Consider the following 18,269-nt stretch of genomic DNA (forward strand, 5'->3'; position numbering starts at 1 on the left):
TAATATTTCAAATGTAAATTTATAGTGATAATAATAGTTAATTCTGGAATCATTATCTGAAAAAGTTATCTTTTGACTCTTATTTAGATTGAATATTAAGGGAAGTGTCACGCACGTCTGCTCTAATGACCGACATTAGCGGTTACTCATTGTCGTCTGCCAAACAGCTCGTCTACTAGGGAAGCGCCACTTGCGGACAAGAAGAGAAATAACATTGGCTAGCTGTCAGGATAATTAGAAAATGGCTGGAGATCGTGTTTGCCTTTTAGTACGTTCTACAATTAGGTTGTAATGCATCAGGCTTCTTATAAAAGTCCAAGCATTTCCAGTCTAATAGTAATAAACATTTTTTTCTACATAAAGGTGGCTGATTGTAAAAAAGAAGTTATCATTTTTACAAAAAATGCTGAAGTTGCAATTGTCGTGCAACATAATCACTATATTACGTGCCAAAACCTCTCCACAGTACTCATACGAATTGAGGGCACATGCCGCTGTTCCGTCGGATTACGACGTTAAGCCTGGAGCACACTCCAAGGTGCTATGTGCAGGCACCGAATTTTACCCTCCTCCTTTCTATTATCAAATATCACGTCATTAATTTGACCTCATTGACTCCTCAGATGGGATGGATAGCAAGGAAGCGCTTCCGGTCGTAAAAACTCGCTAATAAGTTTCATCTCGCTCCATACACGACCCCGTGGAGAAACAGAACAAGAGTTGCACACACACTCCGCGATTTACAATGAATAACGTTATTTTTATATTTTAAGTATTTTGATTATGACCTTAATTTTATTATTTGGTAAATAACTATGGAAATTAGGAAACAGTCTACTAGGTTTCGAAAACAAACACGAAAAATTTGTTGTAAAATATGGAGGTTTTTAAAACAATTTTATGACAGTCCTATGCAGCTCGCCTTTAAGACACTCGCTTCAGTCGTTTTATAAACATACTCGTGTCTTAATCATTGCTATTATAGACTTGTTGCAGGATGTACTATTAATGTCTCATATCATAAGTCATCATGAAATGTCGTATGGCTTTCAGTGCCGGGAGTGTCCGAGGACATGTTCACTTCGCCAGGTGCACGTCTTTTGTATTGACGGCCGTAGGCGACCTGCGCGTCGTGATGAGGATGAAATGATGATGAATATGACACATACACCCAGCCTCTGAACCAGCGGAATTAACCAATGATGGTTAAAATTCCAAACCCTGCCGGAAATCGAACCCGGGACCCTGTGACCAAAGGGCAGCCACGCTAACCATTTAGCCATGAAGCTGGACACCATAAATCATAATAAAAGGCTCACTCATCCTCTCCAGAAAATACCAAACGGAGCCTCAAGAGGGCTGACAGTCGCATTGTCACGTAACGATGTCAGTCTTTACTGACATCGATGACATTTTATGGAATTAACCGGACGGAGACCTGATACATGACGTACACAGTATTATGAGTAGGTCATTCATGTCCTGGATATTTTCATTTAAACAAAATAAATAGTTTACTATTTACATTATAGCACTCGACTCTTTCTTAACTACAGCAAAAAAAAATTATAGGAATTTCGCAAACACTGGGAAAAAATGTGAAAAATTAGAAAACAGCACTTCAGAATGTTTCAACAAAGAATATCCAAAGTATGATCATCGAACAATAAGATCTTCATTGTTTTTTTACGTCCCACTAACTATTTTTAACGGTTTATGGAGATGCCGACATGTCAGAGTTTTGTCTCACAGGAGTTCGTTTACGTGCCAATAAATCTACGGACAGTATTAGAACACCACCGAACTGAACCAGGATCGAACTGCCATGTTGGGGTCAGAACCCGGCTCTCAAACAATAAAGAAATGAACATGGAAATACAAGTAAGAGGGTCTTATAGCGTGCGAGTGTTGGAAACATTTGTCTCGTCTCATAAATGGCGTATGGCCATGTTCGGCTCGCCAGGTGCAGGTCTTTCGATTTGACACCCTTAGGCGACCTGCGCGCCATGATGAGGATGAAATGATGATGAAGATGACACATACACCCAGCCCCCGACCCTGCCGGGAATCGAACCCGGGACCCCAGGACGCTAACCATTTAGCCATGGAGCCGGACAAGGCAGGTGACACTAGGGTGGTGCTAGAGATCAGTAACTTCGAAGTGATACAATCCACATGATATCCTGACTTAATTACATTACTGTCTGCTCCAGTCAAGAACACATGAAGAATGGAACCACACTAAACCAAACTTCATGGCGCAAGAGCCCTGAAGGGCCTTGGCCTACCAAGCGATTGCTGCTCAACCAGAAGGAGTCCTGTGATCGGCACGATGAATCTTCTCGGTCGTTACTGTTTGCTTTCTAGACCGGGGCCGCTATCTTACCGTCAGATAGCTCCTCGATTGTAATCACGTAGGCTAAATGGATCTCGAACCAGCCTTCAGATACAGGTAAAAATTTCTGACCTGACTGGCAATCGAACCCGCGGCCTCCGGATACGATGCAGGCACGCTACCCCTAAAACGCGAGGCCGGCATAAATGATAATTCCAAACAGAATAGTACTTTTCAATGAACGAATAGGGTGCACTGGAAGTGGGACAATGGTGGCTGGCCTTTCTCACATCATTTGAAAATGTCCCCACCATGTTTGTTCTCTTTTATGGAGACTCTAATTTCCAGTTTAAGTGAAAGAGATATTTGCTTTCATGTTTTAGTGACTTCTGTCGGTGGTAATCTCTCAGTAACCGTGTTTAGTGTAGTGTATAGTGCTACTGACATGTGAGTAAAGCTCATTGTCTAAGTAGGCTAATGGGCTTGTGTTAATAGTTTCTGATTGGTGGCAATCGGTAGCACTGCACTGCGGTCCGAGTGGAGGATTGCCAGCTTATCAAATTAATGCCGGCAATTTGCGAGCCACTGCACGAGATAGGACCATCCTCTCTCCATCTATGTCATCTGCAATCAAGAGATTGCTAGCAGCAGCATCCATTCGAACTAAATTTGAGCCCCCAAAAACGCGTTCCTTTACTAGGCTTATCCCTATTTTCATTCCCGTTGTGGGCACCGTACTTTATAAACGTTGTCAATAACTATGTTTCTTTCACTCGAAGGTTTTATTAACACACAACCAGCTCTGAACATATCACTCGGGGTGAGGGTGGTAGAATACCTGTAAGGTATCCCCGTCTGTCGTAAGAGGTGACCACCTCTCAACATAGGAGCGTGAGTTGCTCAATACGGTTCCCCTAGCTGCGTCTGGCATTGTTTATACTTACTTGTGGCATCTACTCAATCCGATCTCCATTGGTCAACACTTACTCTTTTCCGACCTGGACGGTATTAGGGCTGCGAGGCCTAAAGTGCCTTTGTGGCGTTTCCCTTTCACTTACGAATACCTTCATTCTTCTAAGTGTTGACCTCTTCCATTTTCTTTTTCATTAACATTAAACGAGGATGGTCACCAAGCTGCACTTCCTTTCCAAGAAAACAAACCACTTTTCCCTTTGCGAAAATCCAAATGATCGTAACTATGTGTGCCGGTCATGGCCATCCATCAACGGCTGCTGATTTCAGATGACCCTCAGTCATGAGACAAAGCCTGCACGGTTGCTAGGTAACAATGCCTTACATCACTGTCTGCACGGTTGCTAGGTAACAATACCTTACATCACTGCCAGCACGGTGGTTAGGTAACAATAACTTACATCACTGCCTGAACTGTTGTTAAGTAACAATACCTTACATCACTGCCAGCACGGTGGTTAGGTAACAATAACTTACATCACTGCCTGAACTGTTGTTAAGTAACAATACCTTACATCACTGCCTGCACGGTTGCTAGGTAACAATACTTTACCTCACTGCCAGCACGGTTGCTAGGTAACAATACCTTACACCACTGCCTGAACTGTTGCTAAGTAACAATACCTTACATCACAGCCTGCACGGTTGCTAGGTAACAATACCTTACATCACAGCCTGCACGGTTGCTAGGTAACAATACCTTACATCACTGCCAGCACGGTGGTTAGGTAACAATAACTTACATCACTGCCTGAACTGTTGTTAAGTAACAATACCTTACATCACTGCCAGCACGGTGGTTAGGTAACAATAACTTACATCACTGCCTGAACTGTTGTTAAGTAACAATACCTTACATCACTGCCTGCACGGTTGCTAGGTAACAATACTTTACCTCACTGCCAGCACGGTTGCTAGGTAACAATACCTTACACCACTGCCTGAACTGTTGCTAAGTAACAATACCTTACATCACAGCCTGCACGGTTGCTAGGTAACAATACCTTACATCACAGCCTGCACGGTTGCTAGGTAATAGTACCTTACATCACTACCAGCACGGTTGCTAGGTAACAATACCTTACATCACTGCCTGAACTGTTGCTACGGTTTCACTCCCGCTGCACATTTTGTTACGTTATACAATGTGAGCTTTCATTCGGGAGATAGTGGGTTCGAGCCCTGAAGATGTTTTTTCGTGGTTTCTCGTTTTCATGCCAGGCCTTAATTAAGGCCACGGCCGCTTCCTTCCCACTCCTGGTACTTTCCTGTCCCATCGTCGCCATAAAACCTATGTCGATGCGACGTAAAGCAACTTGAAAAATAAAGCGATATTTATGTCACAATAATCACCCCCGCCCCAAGCTGTTTTATAGGAGTACCCAAACTGTTGCACTAGGAGTGGATGATTTAAGACTTCCATAGCCAAATATTACCCTCATTTACTCTTACTTCGTTAATAGCTTCCCTTTTTATCCTGAGCAACCACCTTTATGGTCTGTAAATTTAAAAGTCTTTTGATTCTCAACTTTAAGTTTCTCTTCGTACTGAACTTTAGTTTCGACTCTGTAATATAATAGATTATTTTCGTGAATGTTTTATTCTTTAAACTTCATGTTCTTGGTTGCGTTGTTAGTTTGTTGAACGTTTCAAACAGCATTCTGTACTGATACAAGGCTCGGGTAATGGATAGATAGAGATAAGTGTATAGGTAAATGATTCGTTTTACCTGGCAAAGTTAAGGACACTTCTCCCTGCCCTACATTTAACCAGTAGTAAAAATACTCAAGTAACATGAAATAAACTCCTGGTTTCTATCCTACCACACTAAATTAATAGCTCTGTACATAAAATGACAAGTATACTAAGTTGTGTATTAATAAATGCATACATTGCTTCCCGAGAAAAAACAAGGAGATCACTAAAACGTGATTTTAGGGAGTTGGTCCCACGTAGTAACTCTTGATTTCTGTGGCGGCGCTAGGCTAGTATGTTAAGTGTGCGCTTAAATAGGATATTTCATTCTTTATTCAACACACTTGCCTTCCATTTGGCTCGTTGAAATACAGTATGTGTTGTTTTGTTCTGCTATATTGCTACTCATGGACATTGTAGAACTGAAACTAAATGACCCCTATCCAGATCAATCCCTGATGTTACAGTGTCTTGTGTCTTATGTAATGGGACAGAGTAAGTTGGAAACCTCCATCGACCTGTGTCTGTGTGATCGTGGCTTTTAGTGATCCTAGAATTACCATTCTTTATGGAACCAGTCCTTCTGTTAAATGTTCTAGAGGTGCGGCTATGCGAGGCTGGACCCGAAAGTAATAGGACGTAATTAACTTCAAGCGTTGTTCCTGCAGTTCATGCTTCTCTCTCTCTCTAGGTGTGTGTTAAGTAACCCCCTCCTGAGTTCGTACGCCAAGCGGCGTGGCAACTTGCCACTGTGACAGTTTTTGTGAGACGTGTTTTTCCACCTCTTTAATTTTTGTTATGTTATGAACGGTGAAACTGAGTGTTTTGAGGCGGTTGCGCGAGATTGTTCGGTTGAAACGGCCCGATTTGTGGCAGAATGGGGACTAGTTCTTACACCGTGACCATGCTCCTGCTCACGCAGCCATTTCTGTGCATGCGTGTTTAGCGAAGAAACGGCATGACACCGCCCTACTCACCTGATCTCGCACCTTGTGATGTTTTATTTCCACGGATGAAAAAGGAGGTGAAAAGAAAATTGAAGACAATGCTGCAAGACATCCGAAAGGATGAGTATGAAAGGTGTTTAGCGTAGTGGAAGAAACGTATGACGAAATGTATTAGTGTCAATAGAGAACACTTCGAAGTTGACTAACGTTTTTTAACTGGAAATTATAAATTCTGTACTTTTTAAGAAAGTGGTGTCGTGTTATTATTTGGTCCCCCTTCGCATATATGTGTGAAATATTTGAAACCTGAAGACATAATCTTTACTGCCTAACAATGGAATATTCAGGTTCAAATACTGAAAATATCGGGTGCATTCATTGCGATCCAGTACAACTCTGTCCGCCTCCGTAGCGTAACGGTTAGTGTTATTAGCTGCCGTCCTCGGGGGCGCGGGTTCGATTCCCGGTACTGCCAGAAATTTAAGAATGGCAGGAAGGCTGGAAAGAGCTGCACCACCTCACGATCAGGACACGAGGTTTCCTCTGTCCGTCTCCATGTGCTGGCCTTTGATCCACAGGTTCCCGTGGTCGATTCCTGACCGGGTCGGAGATTTTAACCTTAAATAGTTAATCTCCTTGGCTCGAGGTCTGGATGTTCGTGTTGCCCCTAACATCTCTGCAACTCACACACCACACATAACACTATCCTCCACCTTAATAACACGCAGTTACCTACCCATGCAGATGCCGCCCACCCTCATCGGAGGGTCTGCCTTATAAGGGATGGATCCGGCTGGAAACAGCCACACGAAATTATTATAGTACCCCTCTCATTCATTGTTAAGATTTTTCCTAAAAACAATGAGGATGAAAAGAAGTTATACCATGTTATACCACGTGTTATTGTATAAACTTGGTCCAGGTGTAAAGGCTAAGTTGTTGAGGAATATTTACTTTCTCTTTCAATTCCAAGGCTGCGCACAATGTACTTCAGAAATGCACTCAAGCATTCTGGCATTGTTCCGTCCTCTTAGAAAATTTATACAGAGCGCGCTCTTGTCCGCGTCTCTATGGAGTGTCCAGAATGCATCTGGTTTCCGGCAAGAAAAAGAGACAGGCTCGAACTAGACAACATGTCGGCGAGACATGCATTCACGGCCACATGGCCTCCAACTTAATCAATAGCCATCCAGGCATTTCAGTTTATTGTTTAACGTGTAAACAGTTTCTATGTATTTTGTTAATCATGTACAATTGTAATAAAAGTTTCATTACGTGTAATATTGGTGAATGACTTGGCCCTATGGTCTTATCACGTGCTTAACCAAACTACAGTCCACTACCAGAATAATCATCGCTGTTTATAGTAATACAACATGTGTGCTACAGCATTCAATTCGTCACCAAACATTTTGGTCCATTTCCGGGCCCGATATTACACGGCAAAAGTGAAACGCGTGTGAAATATCCGCAGGATTGGAAACATACAATGCAACGTGGGACTCTTCAGTTTACAAGGTCAGATTCCCTTTAATTACCTTTTCCTTGCATTATTTACATTTGTGTGAGCCAGTGCTTTACGATGGACGAGAACGAAATCGCAAAGCTGATCAAGCAACGGGGTTATCTGAAAGGTAGAATCACAAAAATCAAAACTTTCGTCGAAAAGTACGACACTACTCAAAACCTAACAGACATTAGGGTTAGATATGATGCACTTATTGATTTAGAAAGCAAATACGATTTAGTTCAATCGCAGCTTGAGGAGGAGGATAGTAAACGAGATCATGGGGTAGATAGAGATGAAGTAGATGACATTGTGTACAGTTTGAAGGCAAAAATGCAGGTATTATTGTCGCCAGACCAACACGAAAATGCCGGTAGTATCAGAAGTAACACTTCCAATTCGTCGCATGAAAATATCAACATCAAATTACCCGCGATTAAACTACCCATGTTTAGTGGTAACTATGAAGATTGGATGTCGTTTGAAGATAATTTCAAACTATTGGTGCATGAAAATTCCAGTCTAGCAACCATTCAGAAATTTCACTATTTACTAGGAGCAGTTCAAGGTTCAGCTAAAGCATTAATTCAGAACCTTCCAACTACTGAAACAAACTATACGGTAGCTTGGAACCTATTATGTGATCGGTTTCAAAACAAGAGACTGATAGCAGCAAAGCATGTTAGAGAAATCTTAAACATTGCAACAGTGGAGAATGAAACCGCTGAAGACCTCAGGCAGTTCATCGGCACATTCTCAAGCAACTTACAAGCACTTAAAGCATTGAAATTAGATACTCCTCTCGAAGAAGTAATATTATCACAACATATTGTTGATCATCTTGATTATGAAACCAGGAGGGGCTGGGAACTAGAAGCAAACGCCAACAAACATTCCTCCCTCAAACAATTAACATCTTACATTGAACATCGCTGCCAAGTCCTTGAAAGCATGCAAACATCTGTCAGTCAAGGCAAGGTGCGCGGTAGTAAAGAAAGCTCACACAAGAAAAAACCGTCGTCCTATACACATGTTGCATGCATTAACAATCAGTGCTCTTATTGTAAACAAGGTCATACACCAGGACTTTTTGCATGTGAAGCATTTCTCAAGTTAACAGTGTCAAATCGCATTCAATATGCTCGTGACAACAAACTCTGTTTAAATTGTCTTAGAGCATCACATAAAACGTCAGAGTGTACATCCAGTCACTGTCGCAAATGCAACAAGGCCCACAACACATTACTCCATCTTGAAAATCCCAAGTCTAGTACAACTAACGAAACTACTTCGAACAACAAGGTGGTATTTGCCAGCGTTCACACAACCACCAAGAATGAACATCCATGTACTCGAAACAAACCATATGTGTTGTTATCCACAGTTATTGTCAAAATCAAGGATCACAGTGGTAAATTTCGCAAGGTTCGAGGACTCTTGGACAGCGGCAGTCAGACTCATCTCATTACTACAGACACTGTCAGCAGACTAAATTTAAAATGTAAAGAAGACACCACTTCTATTGTAGGCATTAACAATTCTTCATCAACTCTGAAACACAGTGTGGATATTCACCTCCAGTCCACAACATCAGATTTTAACACTAACATAAATTGTTTAGTGGTTCCTGCCATCACAGGAGAAATGCCTTCCATGGAGTTAGACTACAAATCGTGGAACCTACCTAATGACATCACACTAGCAGATCCTAAATTCTACAGTCCAGGCAAGGTAGATTTAATCATTGGTGCAGAGATGTTCTTTAACATTTTAAAGACAGATGGGAAAAAACGTGCAGGTGATTACCCGGTATTGCAGGACACTCATCTGGGTTGGATAATTTCTGGTAAATGCCCTCAGTCAAACAGCCATCCTGCATGCAACACAGTCACTTCTCTCTTTGTCAAAAAGGAAGATCAACTCGACACGCAACTTCGTAAATTTTGGGAAATAGAAGAATTGCACACTAAACCCAGAACTCAGGATGAACAACAGTGTTTACAGCACTTCAAGGAAAACACCACACGCACTCCTGAAGGAAGATTCGTTGTCAGGTTACCTCGTAAGGAAACTCGATCACCCTTGGGCAATTCTCGTGATATGGCAACACAGCGATTTCAACAACTGGAAGCAAAATTCAAGAAAAATCCAGTATTGCATGAACAGTATGCAAACTTCATGTCCGAGTATGAACAGTTATCTCACATGAGGGAGGTAGGCCTACATGCAACAAATGATTCTGAACATTATTACTTGCCACACCACGCAGTATTTAAACAAAGCACAACTACATCAGTCAGAGTAGTTTTTGACGCATCAGCCAAAACTACTACTGGAGTGTCGCTTAATGATACGTTGTTAGTAGGGCCTACTATACAACAAGACCTTTATTCCATTGTGTTGAGATTCAGGACACACAACATTGCATTTACGGGAGACATCACGAAAATGTACAGACAAGTTCGGGTTCATGAAAATGACACGCAGTTGCAAAGAATTATTTGGAGGGAATCGCCACAAACAGCTATCAAGACTTACGAACTATTGACTGTCACGTATGGTACAGCTTCAGCTCCATATTTGGCAACACAGTGCCTCAAACAATTGGCAGAAGATGAAACAACTTCATTTCCACTGGCATCAACGGTTTTACAAAGGGATTTTTATGTTGACGATGCCCTGTGTGGTGCGTCCAACATCGCTGAAGCATTAAAATTGCAAAGTGAACTCATAGCCTTACTCAATAAAGGTGGTTTTCCCATCAGGAAATGGTGCTCAAATCATCAAGCTATACTTGCCGCTGTTCCACCTGAAGACAGAGAAATTAATTTACCTTTCCAGTTTGATAATGATGACACCATACAAGCTTTAGGATTATCATGACATCCTACGTCAGACAAATTCTTAGTGGCAAACAGAATCAAACACATTCCAGGGAACAGTAACATTACTAAACGCACCACTACGTCAGTTGTAGCATCTATATTTGACTCATTAGGATTGATCAGTCCATTAGTGATACTATACAAGATATTTTTGCAGGACTTATGGTTACATCAACTTCACTGGGACGACCCACTGCCAGATCCATTAGCATCAGACTGGGCAAAATTACAAATGCAGCTAGCACACATTGACAATATACAAGTAGAACGCCACGTATTAATTGAGGGTGACTTGGCAAATATTCAAGTTCATGGATTTTCAGACGCTTCCGAGCGAGCTTATGGCGCATGCATCTACCTTCGGTCAGTGAATCAGGAGGGTGAAGTATCAGTCAAACTGCTATGCTCTAAATCGCGCGTAGCTCCGGTTAAACGAGTCACTCTTCCTCGTCTAGAACTTCTCGGTGCAGCATTATTAGCTCAGTTGGTACACAAAACCATGCCAGTCTTAAACTTGGCCATTAATGAAACACATTTATGGACAGACTCCACTATCGTACTGTCATGATTAGCATCACCAGCATCACGTTGGAAGACCTTTGTAGCAAATAGGGTAGCTCACATTCAACAGTCAACGAACACTAGTGACTGGCATCATGTACCATCACAAGATAATCCAGCGGACTTGATTTCTCGAGGCGTCAGACCAGCAGATCTGCAAAACTCAACCATTTGGTGGTCAGGACCCGCCTGGTTGTCCACTTCTGAGTTAAATTGGCCGCAGAACAACAATGTTGAGGATTCGCTCGCCATAGCAGAGCAGCGACAATCATCCACACTATTAGTAGTGACACAAGCTGAAACTATTATTGAGAAATTCTCATCATTAATAAGACTGCAACGAGTAATAGCTTATTGTTACAGATTTTTGCATAACACTAAGCATGCCAGGGACAAGAAAATTGGGCCTTTAAATGTTGAAGAATTGGAACATTCATTAGAAGTCTGCATTCGTATTGCACAAAATGCAGCCTTCTCAGAAGAGATTGGAGACCTGAAAAACGGAGGCGTAGTCTCTAAGAAGAGCCAGATGAGGAACCTATGTCCCTTCTTACACAACAATATTCTAAGGGTCGGAGGCAGGTTGAAGAATGCATCGATTCCGTTTTCATCCAAACATCCAATACTGTTACCATCAAAACATCACCTGACGACTCTAATTGTCAAACATGAACACTTACAACAAGCTCATGCAGGACCAGAATTGTTGTTAGCAACCCTTCGTCAACGTTATTGGATTCTGAATGGCAGAAATGTAGCCAGACAGCAAGTGCACAAATGCGTAACATGTTACAAATTGAAAGGCGTAACTAGTCATCAACTCATGGCTGACTATCCTGAGCATAGAGTTCAACCAGCACGTCCATTCAGTGTTTGTGGCATTGATTATGGAGGTCCTATTCTACTTCGCCCAATTAACAAGAGGAGCAATGTCCGTATCAAGGCATACATCGCACTATTTGTTTGCTTCACGACAAAGGCTGTACATTTGGAAGTAGTCAGCAGTCTTACTACAGATGCCTTCTTAGCCGCACTTCGCCGTTTCATAGCCAGAAGAGGAAACCCCGCAGATATCTACAGTGACAATGCTACTACGTTTATTGGAGCCGATAGAGAATTAAAAGATCTTCACCAATTCATAGCATCACCGCAGCATCAAGAGGAAGTTGTAAGCAATCTGGCAAACAAGGGTATCAACTGGCATTACATTCCACCTCGTTCACCCCATTTTGGAGGATTATGGGAAGCTGGCATCAAGTCAGTTAAATATCATTTGCATCGAGTTGTTGGAAACTCATCATTAACATTTGAAGAGCTTAGTACTGTGCTCACACAAATTGAAGCCTGTTTAAATTCACGTCCACTTACAGTCCTATCCTCAGATCCGACTGACCCTCAACCCTTGACTCCAGGTCATTTTCTTACTGGAAGCAGTTTGAATTCCATTCCTGAATCCAATCTGACACTTGTACCCAGCAATAAACTTTCAGCATGGAAACGGTTGCAGCAAATGGTGCAACACTTTTGGACCAGATGGCATAAGGAATACTTAACCCAACTACAAAACAGGCCAAAGTGGGCCTCCCAGCAACCTTGTATACAACTTGGAGCAGTGGTGGTTATCAAGGAGGACAATTTACCCCCGCTTCAGTGGAGACTAGGTGTGGTTGAGGAACTTCACCCAGGTCTCGATGGACTTGTGCGAGCAGTCACCATAAAAACTGCTCATGGAATTTTCAAGAGACCAATAGTGAAGTTGTGTCCCCTTCCCATCGAGTAGTGTTTTCTTTTAAATGACAATATGATTCCTTACAGTGTCAGTTAGTTGATTGGTGTATAAAGTTGTATTTGTAGTTATATTGTACAGTCATTTAACAAAATGAACAATTCAAAAACTCTCATTGTGCAGCTGTGAACAAAACAAACAATGCATCAGCCTGCACACCAGTGTACAGTTCTGTTTCATTTTATCTATGTTAATTAGTGATTGACGTTCATTTAAGTGCAACATTTATTATTATGTATTTGTATTCTGATGACATTTTGTTTTATGTTAGTGTTATTTTCATTGAAACTGTATTTTGTCTTGATTGAATGCAATCAACAGAGGGGAGAATGTTCCGTCCTCTTAGAAAATTTATACAGAGCGCGCTCTTGACCGCGTCTCTATTGAGTGTCCAGAATGCATCTGGTTTCCGGCAAGAAAAAGAGACAGGCTCGAACTAGACAACATGTCGGCGAGACATGCATTCACGGCCACATGGCCTCCAACTTAATCAATAGCCATCCAGGCATTTCAGTTTATTGTTTAACGTGTAAACAGTTTCTATGTATTTTGTTAATCATGTACAATTGTAATAAAAGTTTCATTACGTGTAATATTGGTGAATGACTTGGCCCTATGGTCTTATCACGTGCTTAACCAAACTACAGTCCACTACCAGAATAATCATCGCTGTTTATAGTAATACAACATGTGTGCTACAGCATTCAATTCGTCACCAAACAGGCATCTTATCAAAGACGTTGTAGCTTCCACCCTGGACGGCCAGAAGTAGATTTCTTGAATTTCCTCGAATTTTAGCTTCGTACTGTATATTGTGGCAAGGGTAAGAAAAGATTTAAATGTGAATTGCGCTATTCTGATTCCCTAAAGACTCTTTTCCGTGATTTTGGCAAATTAGCACTTTCCCATCGTTTCTCGCTCAAAACTTTCCATCTGTTGGTGCAACGTAAAAACACACTTATTCAATCATCCATCTTTTCATGTGTTATTCTACTTCCATGGCATGATTGAGTTCTAAATCCAAACTATATTTCCATGACGGAAACTCCGGAATACGATGAAACAAGCTGTGTCGATAGAGCGTTGGCAGCGCACTTGCTCAAAGAATAACGTAAGAGATGCAACAATAGCTTACTTAGGGGTAACCATGAACATGTTATTTGCTTATATCCTTCACTGTTATCAATTTGTAAATTTCTCAAATTTTAAGCATAATTTTGTAAAAAAAAACAATTAATAATAATTGTGTATTCTTCACGCAAAAGGTTGATTCATATACTTCTTCAAAGCATGAAATACTGTACATTGAAAATTCACAGCCTGTTTCTAGTCATTCACCCGGGTCAGGAATGGAATTAATGAAGCCCCGCCTAGCGGTGACGATATAAGTTGTGCCGGCTGCCGAAGCCTGTCGCACTCTCCTGGAGCAATTTTTACTGTTCGACAGATGCAATGAAATGATAGTGGAGAGTACACATGTAGAAGATGACCACAAATATCCTCATAGTGTAAAACTACATTGGAGAACCCTTCCCATTGCTAAGGGAACTTTAAATCACAGTTCTTTAAAGTATAAATCTTATAAATAAAATTATAGGGAGTCCTTTGTCTGTAATGTCATTTATTTCCCCAAATGTTGATATATTTATCCGTTTCAAGTCAATTCAAGATCGAATCAGTAGTTTTTAGATTTCGTGTTTGTGTGTCTGTTTGATTATTTGTTCCATCATTACGGGTAAACGGCTGATTATTCTCGACCAAACTTCTTATTTAGAATCTTCTCATTCAAGAGCATGTTTCGATATGCATATCATTTAAAAATTACTAAATAGATTTGGGGTTTACAGGAAAACCAGAAGAGTTTGTTCAGGTTTGTCTTACATTATTGGTTATATCTCGGCCCAAATTGATATATATAGTCTACTCATCCATGAGCTGGTTCTTATATATATAATTCAAAAATCACTGAATAGACTGGGAGTTTATAGGAAGACCAGAAAGAGTTTTTTTTCAATTTCCTCTTACATTATTGATTGCATATAATATCTGATGACTATATGTGAAATAACCCTTCATTTTAAATAATTTCGCTTACTCTTCAAATGACTGAGAAAATTACTATTTTATACGGGATTCATGCTCTGCAGCCAGTGACGGACACCCTCGCAGACGTATAGTTATTTGCAGATCCATAACAGGGGACAATCATATTTCCCTCCCCTTTAAAATTACCCCCACCTAATGTATCTGAACACCGACGTAATATGAGATAGAACTTTTACCTCTGGTGTCCGTCTGTCTGTCTGTCTATCTATCTGTCTGTTTGTATATGCCTAAACATGAAAAACTGCTGGACTTATTTCAACCAAACTACATATTTGGATTCTGCTCACTCAGCACTATGTTATCAGGTGCATATCATGTCGTGGTAATCGCATGGAGTTGGTATACATAGGAAGATTATTCTCGAATATTCTTGTTAATGTTGGTCCGTCAAAGACTCTATACAATAAACGTTTACGAATATCAATAAATAAATAAATAAATAAATAAATAAATAAATAAATAATAAATAAATAAATAAATAAATAAATAAATACTGATCTGCATTTAGGGCAGTCGCTCAGGTGGCAGATTCCCTATCTGTTGCTTTCCTAGCCTTTTCCTAAATGATTACAAAGAAACTGAAAATTTATTGAACATCTCCCTTGGTAAGTTATTCCAATCCCTAACTCCCCTTCCTATAAATGAATATTTGCCCCAGTTTGTCCTCTTGAATTCCAACTTTATCTTCATATTGTGATCTTTCCTACTTTTATAAACGCTATTCAAACTTATTCGTCTACTAATGTCATTCCACGCCATCTCTCCGCTGACAGCTTGGAACATACCACTTAATATATAAGTAATAATAATAATAACGTAAATGTTTCCACCTTTTCAATACAATATATTCACAAAATTACAAAATTATACGGTACTAGTTTCGACCCATCTAGGGGTCATCATCAGCCGTATTGGAGCAAAGATCATTTGTGGCGAAATCCTAAGACAATATTATTTTAAAGAATAACAAGTGAAATGAGATGTTATGGTAATAGTTAATAATACAAGGAATATACATACTAAGAGGTTTTTAACAAAGAATAAAGTATAAATGGGGTGTTGTAAAAATTATAATCATGGAAATCAGTAAGTTCTTGTATTGAAATGAAATATGGCTTAGGAATAGGGCTTAAGGTGGGGCTGAAGGGTGCGGGAGAAAGTGTAATTGTCTTGGAAAAGTACCTTTGATTAAATTTAGGATTGAGTTTAGGTTGGCTGCATTATTGTTTCTGAGGAAAGTGATAAATAGATCGAAGAGTATGTTGGGTTTCTCTGAGATTTCATTGAGATTGTGACTGGCATTAAAGTATTGGTCTAGGTGTATGTAGTAATTTTCCATTATGTTCAGTAAAGGGCCCTTGTTTGCTAATACGAGGATGTCCATGTCTTGTTCAATATTGGTGAAATTATGGTTATAATCTTGCATGTGTTGGCCGATGGCTGAAAACTTGTTGTATTTTATTGCGTTAGTGTGCTCGTGGTATCTGATAATGAAGTTTCTCCCGGTTTGCCCGATGTAGGTTTTTTTACAGGTGGTACATTTGAATATATTGTATTGAAAAGGTGGAAACATTTACGTTATTATTATTATTACTTATATATTATTCTCAGTTCAATACGGACCAAAAACATGAAATTCATAACCATCAACATACCACTTAGTCGAGCAGCTCTTCTTCTTTCTCTCAGTTCTTTCCAACCCAAACATTGCAACATTTTTGTAACGCTACTCTTTTGTCGGAAATCACCCAGAACAAATCGAGCTGCTTTTCTTTGGATTTTTTCCAGTTCTTGAATCAGGTAATCCTGGTGAGGGTCCCATACACTGGGACCATACTCTAGTTGGGGTCTTGCCAGAGACTTATGTGCACTCTCCTTTAATCCCTACTACAACCTCTAAACACCCTCATAACCATGTGCAGAGATCTGTACCCTTTATTTACAATCCCATTTATGTGATTACCCCAATGAAGATCTTTCCTTATATTAACACCTAGATACTTACAATGATCCCCAAAAGGAACTTTCACCCCATCAACGCAGTAATTAAAACTGAGAGGACTTTTCCTATTTGTGAAACTCACAACCTGACTTTTAACCCCGTTTATCACCATACCATTGCCTGCTGTCCATCTCACAACATTTTGAGATCACGTTGCAGTTGCTCACAATCTTGTAACTTATTTATCACTATATAGAGAATAACATCATCCGCAAAAAGCCTTACCTCCGATTCCACCCCTTTACTCATATCATTTATATATATAAGAAAACATTAAGGTCCGATAATACTGCCTTGAGGAATTCCCCTCTTAATTATTACAGGGTCAGATAAAGCTTCACCTACTCTAATTCTCTGAGATCTATTTTCTAGAAATATAGCAACCCATTCAGTCACTCTTTTGTCTAGTCCAATTGCACTCATTTGTTATTACAGTTCCTTTATATCATGTACGTATTTGTCGTACGACAGATAATAACGCACATGATCACGAAAAATTGGATTTTTAGTCCCAGTCCCGCGGGACATGTCGAGCATATCACTTCAAGGTGGGTAACGGGAAAATTAAAGAGCCACTTACTCTTTTCGGTAGTACAGATATTAAGGGAGGTGTCTTCAACGTCAGAGCGCCACGCAAGTGGTCAGGGAATCACGGAGAATTTCGCACAACTTCTGACCAGGAACTGCACAGTACAATAAATTCGGTAATCGTCATCATTCTCTCTCGACTTCGTTCAGCTTCAACTGCCACGCTCTTTCGTAGGAAAATATCGTGTTAACATGTGGCATCAAACGTGTGAATACAGCCATGGTTTCTGGGAATCCCCCGTTCTAAGAACGATGCTAGTAAACTATAACAATTGTTGTTTTTCTTTTGTTTTCAGGTCAGACTTCCTACGCGTTCGCGGATTCGACGAGGAGATCGTAGGCTGGGGTGGAGAAGATGTGATGCTTTATCGAAAGTACGTCCGTAGCCACGTGAAAGTGGTGCGTGCTACGGACCCTGGAATCTTTCACATTTGGCATCCAAAGGTATGTACACTCACAGAACCTGTCATCCCGGCAACTTTGTTCTAATCTCTCAAGGAAGGACACATTCTACAGCAGAGGACGCTCGAGACCTTTCCGTGAAGCCCGATAAATAATTTTATTTACAGTTATTACAGATAACTTCCATCTATTTAACAGAAAGGAGGACAATATTAAAATTACAAGCAAAAGGAAAACAGAAAATATCTGTGTTCACTACATAGTTGCGTAATTGATAACGCCATATTTGCGTGATATCTGTCACAAAATAGTTGACACCATTCACAAACACATTCTGAAGACCACTCTTGAAATTTCTTGTTATCACAAGTTCTGTGGTGAAATCCGTGGACTAAAAAATGTGTCCAAGTGCGTCTCAGTTCATACCTCGACTGTGTCCACTCAAAAAGTCATAGTCACTGTAGAATAGAACTACAACCTAAT

The 18,269-nt window shown here is 40.4% G+C and overlaps 1 protein-coding gene across 1 annotated transcript in view; it reads left to right on the plus strand.

Annotated features, from left to right (window-relative positions):
• Csgalnact (Chondroitin sulfate N-acetylgalactosaminyltransferase) overlaps positions 1-18,269 on the plus strand; it is a 546,430-nt gene that overhangs the window by 517,347 nt on the left and 10,814 nt on the right. The window contains exon 4 of the mRNA XM_067152208.2: positions 17,681-17,828. Coding sequence (XP_067008309.2) covers positions 17,681-17,828 — 148 coding nt within the window. The remainder of the gene's footprint in view (positions 1-17,680; positions 17,829-18,269) is intronic.

Source organism: Anabrus simplex, chromosome 8, assembly GCF_040414725.1.
Source record: "Anabrus simplex isolate iqAnaSimp1 chromosome 8, ASM4041472v1, whole genome shotgun sequence".
In the NCBI taxonomy this organism is placed as follows: Eukaryota; Metazoa; Arthropoda; class Insecta; order Orthoptera; family Tettigoniidae; genus Anabrus; species Anabrus simplex.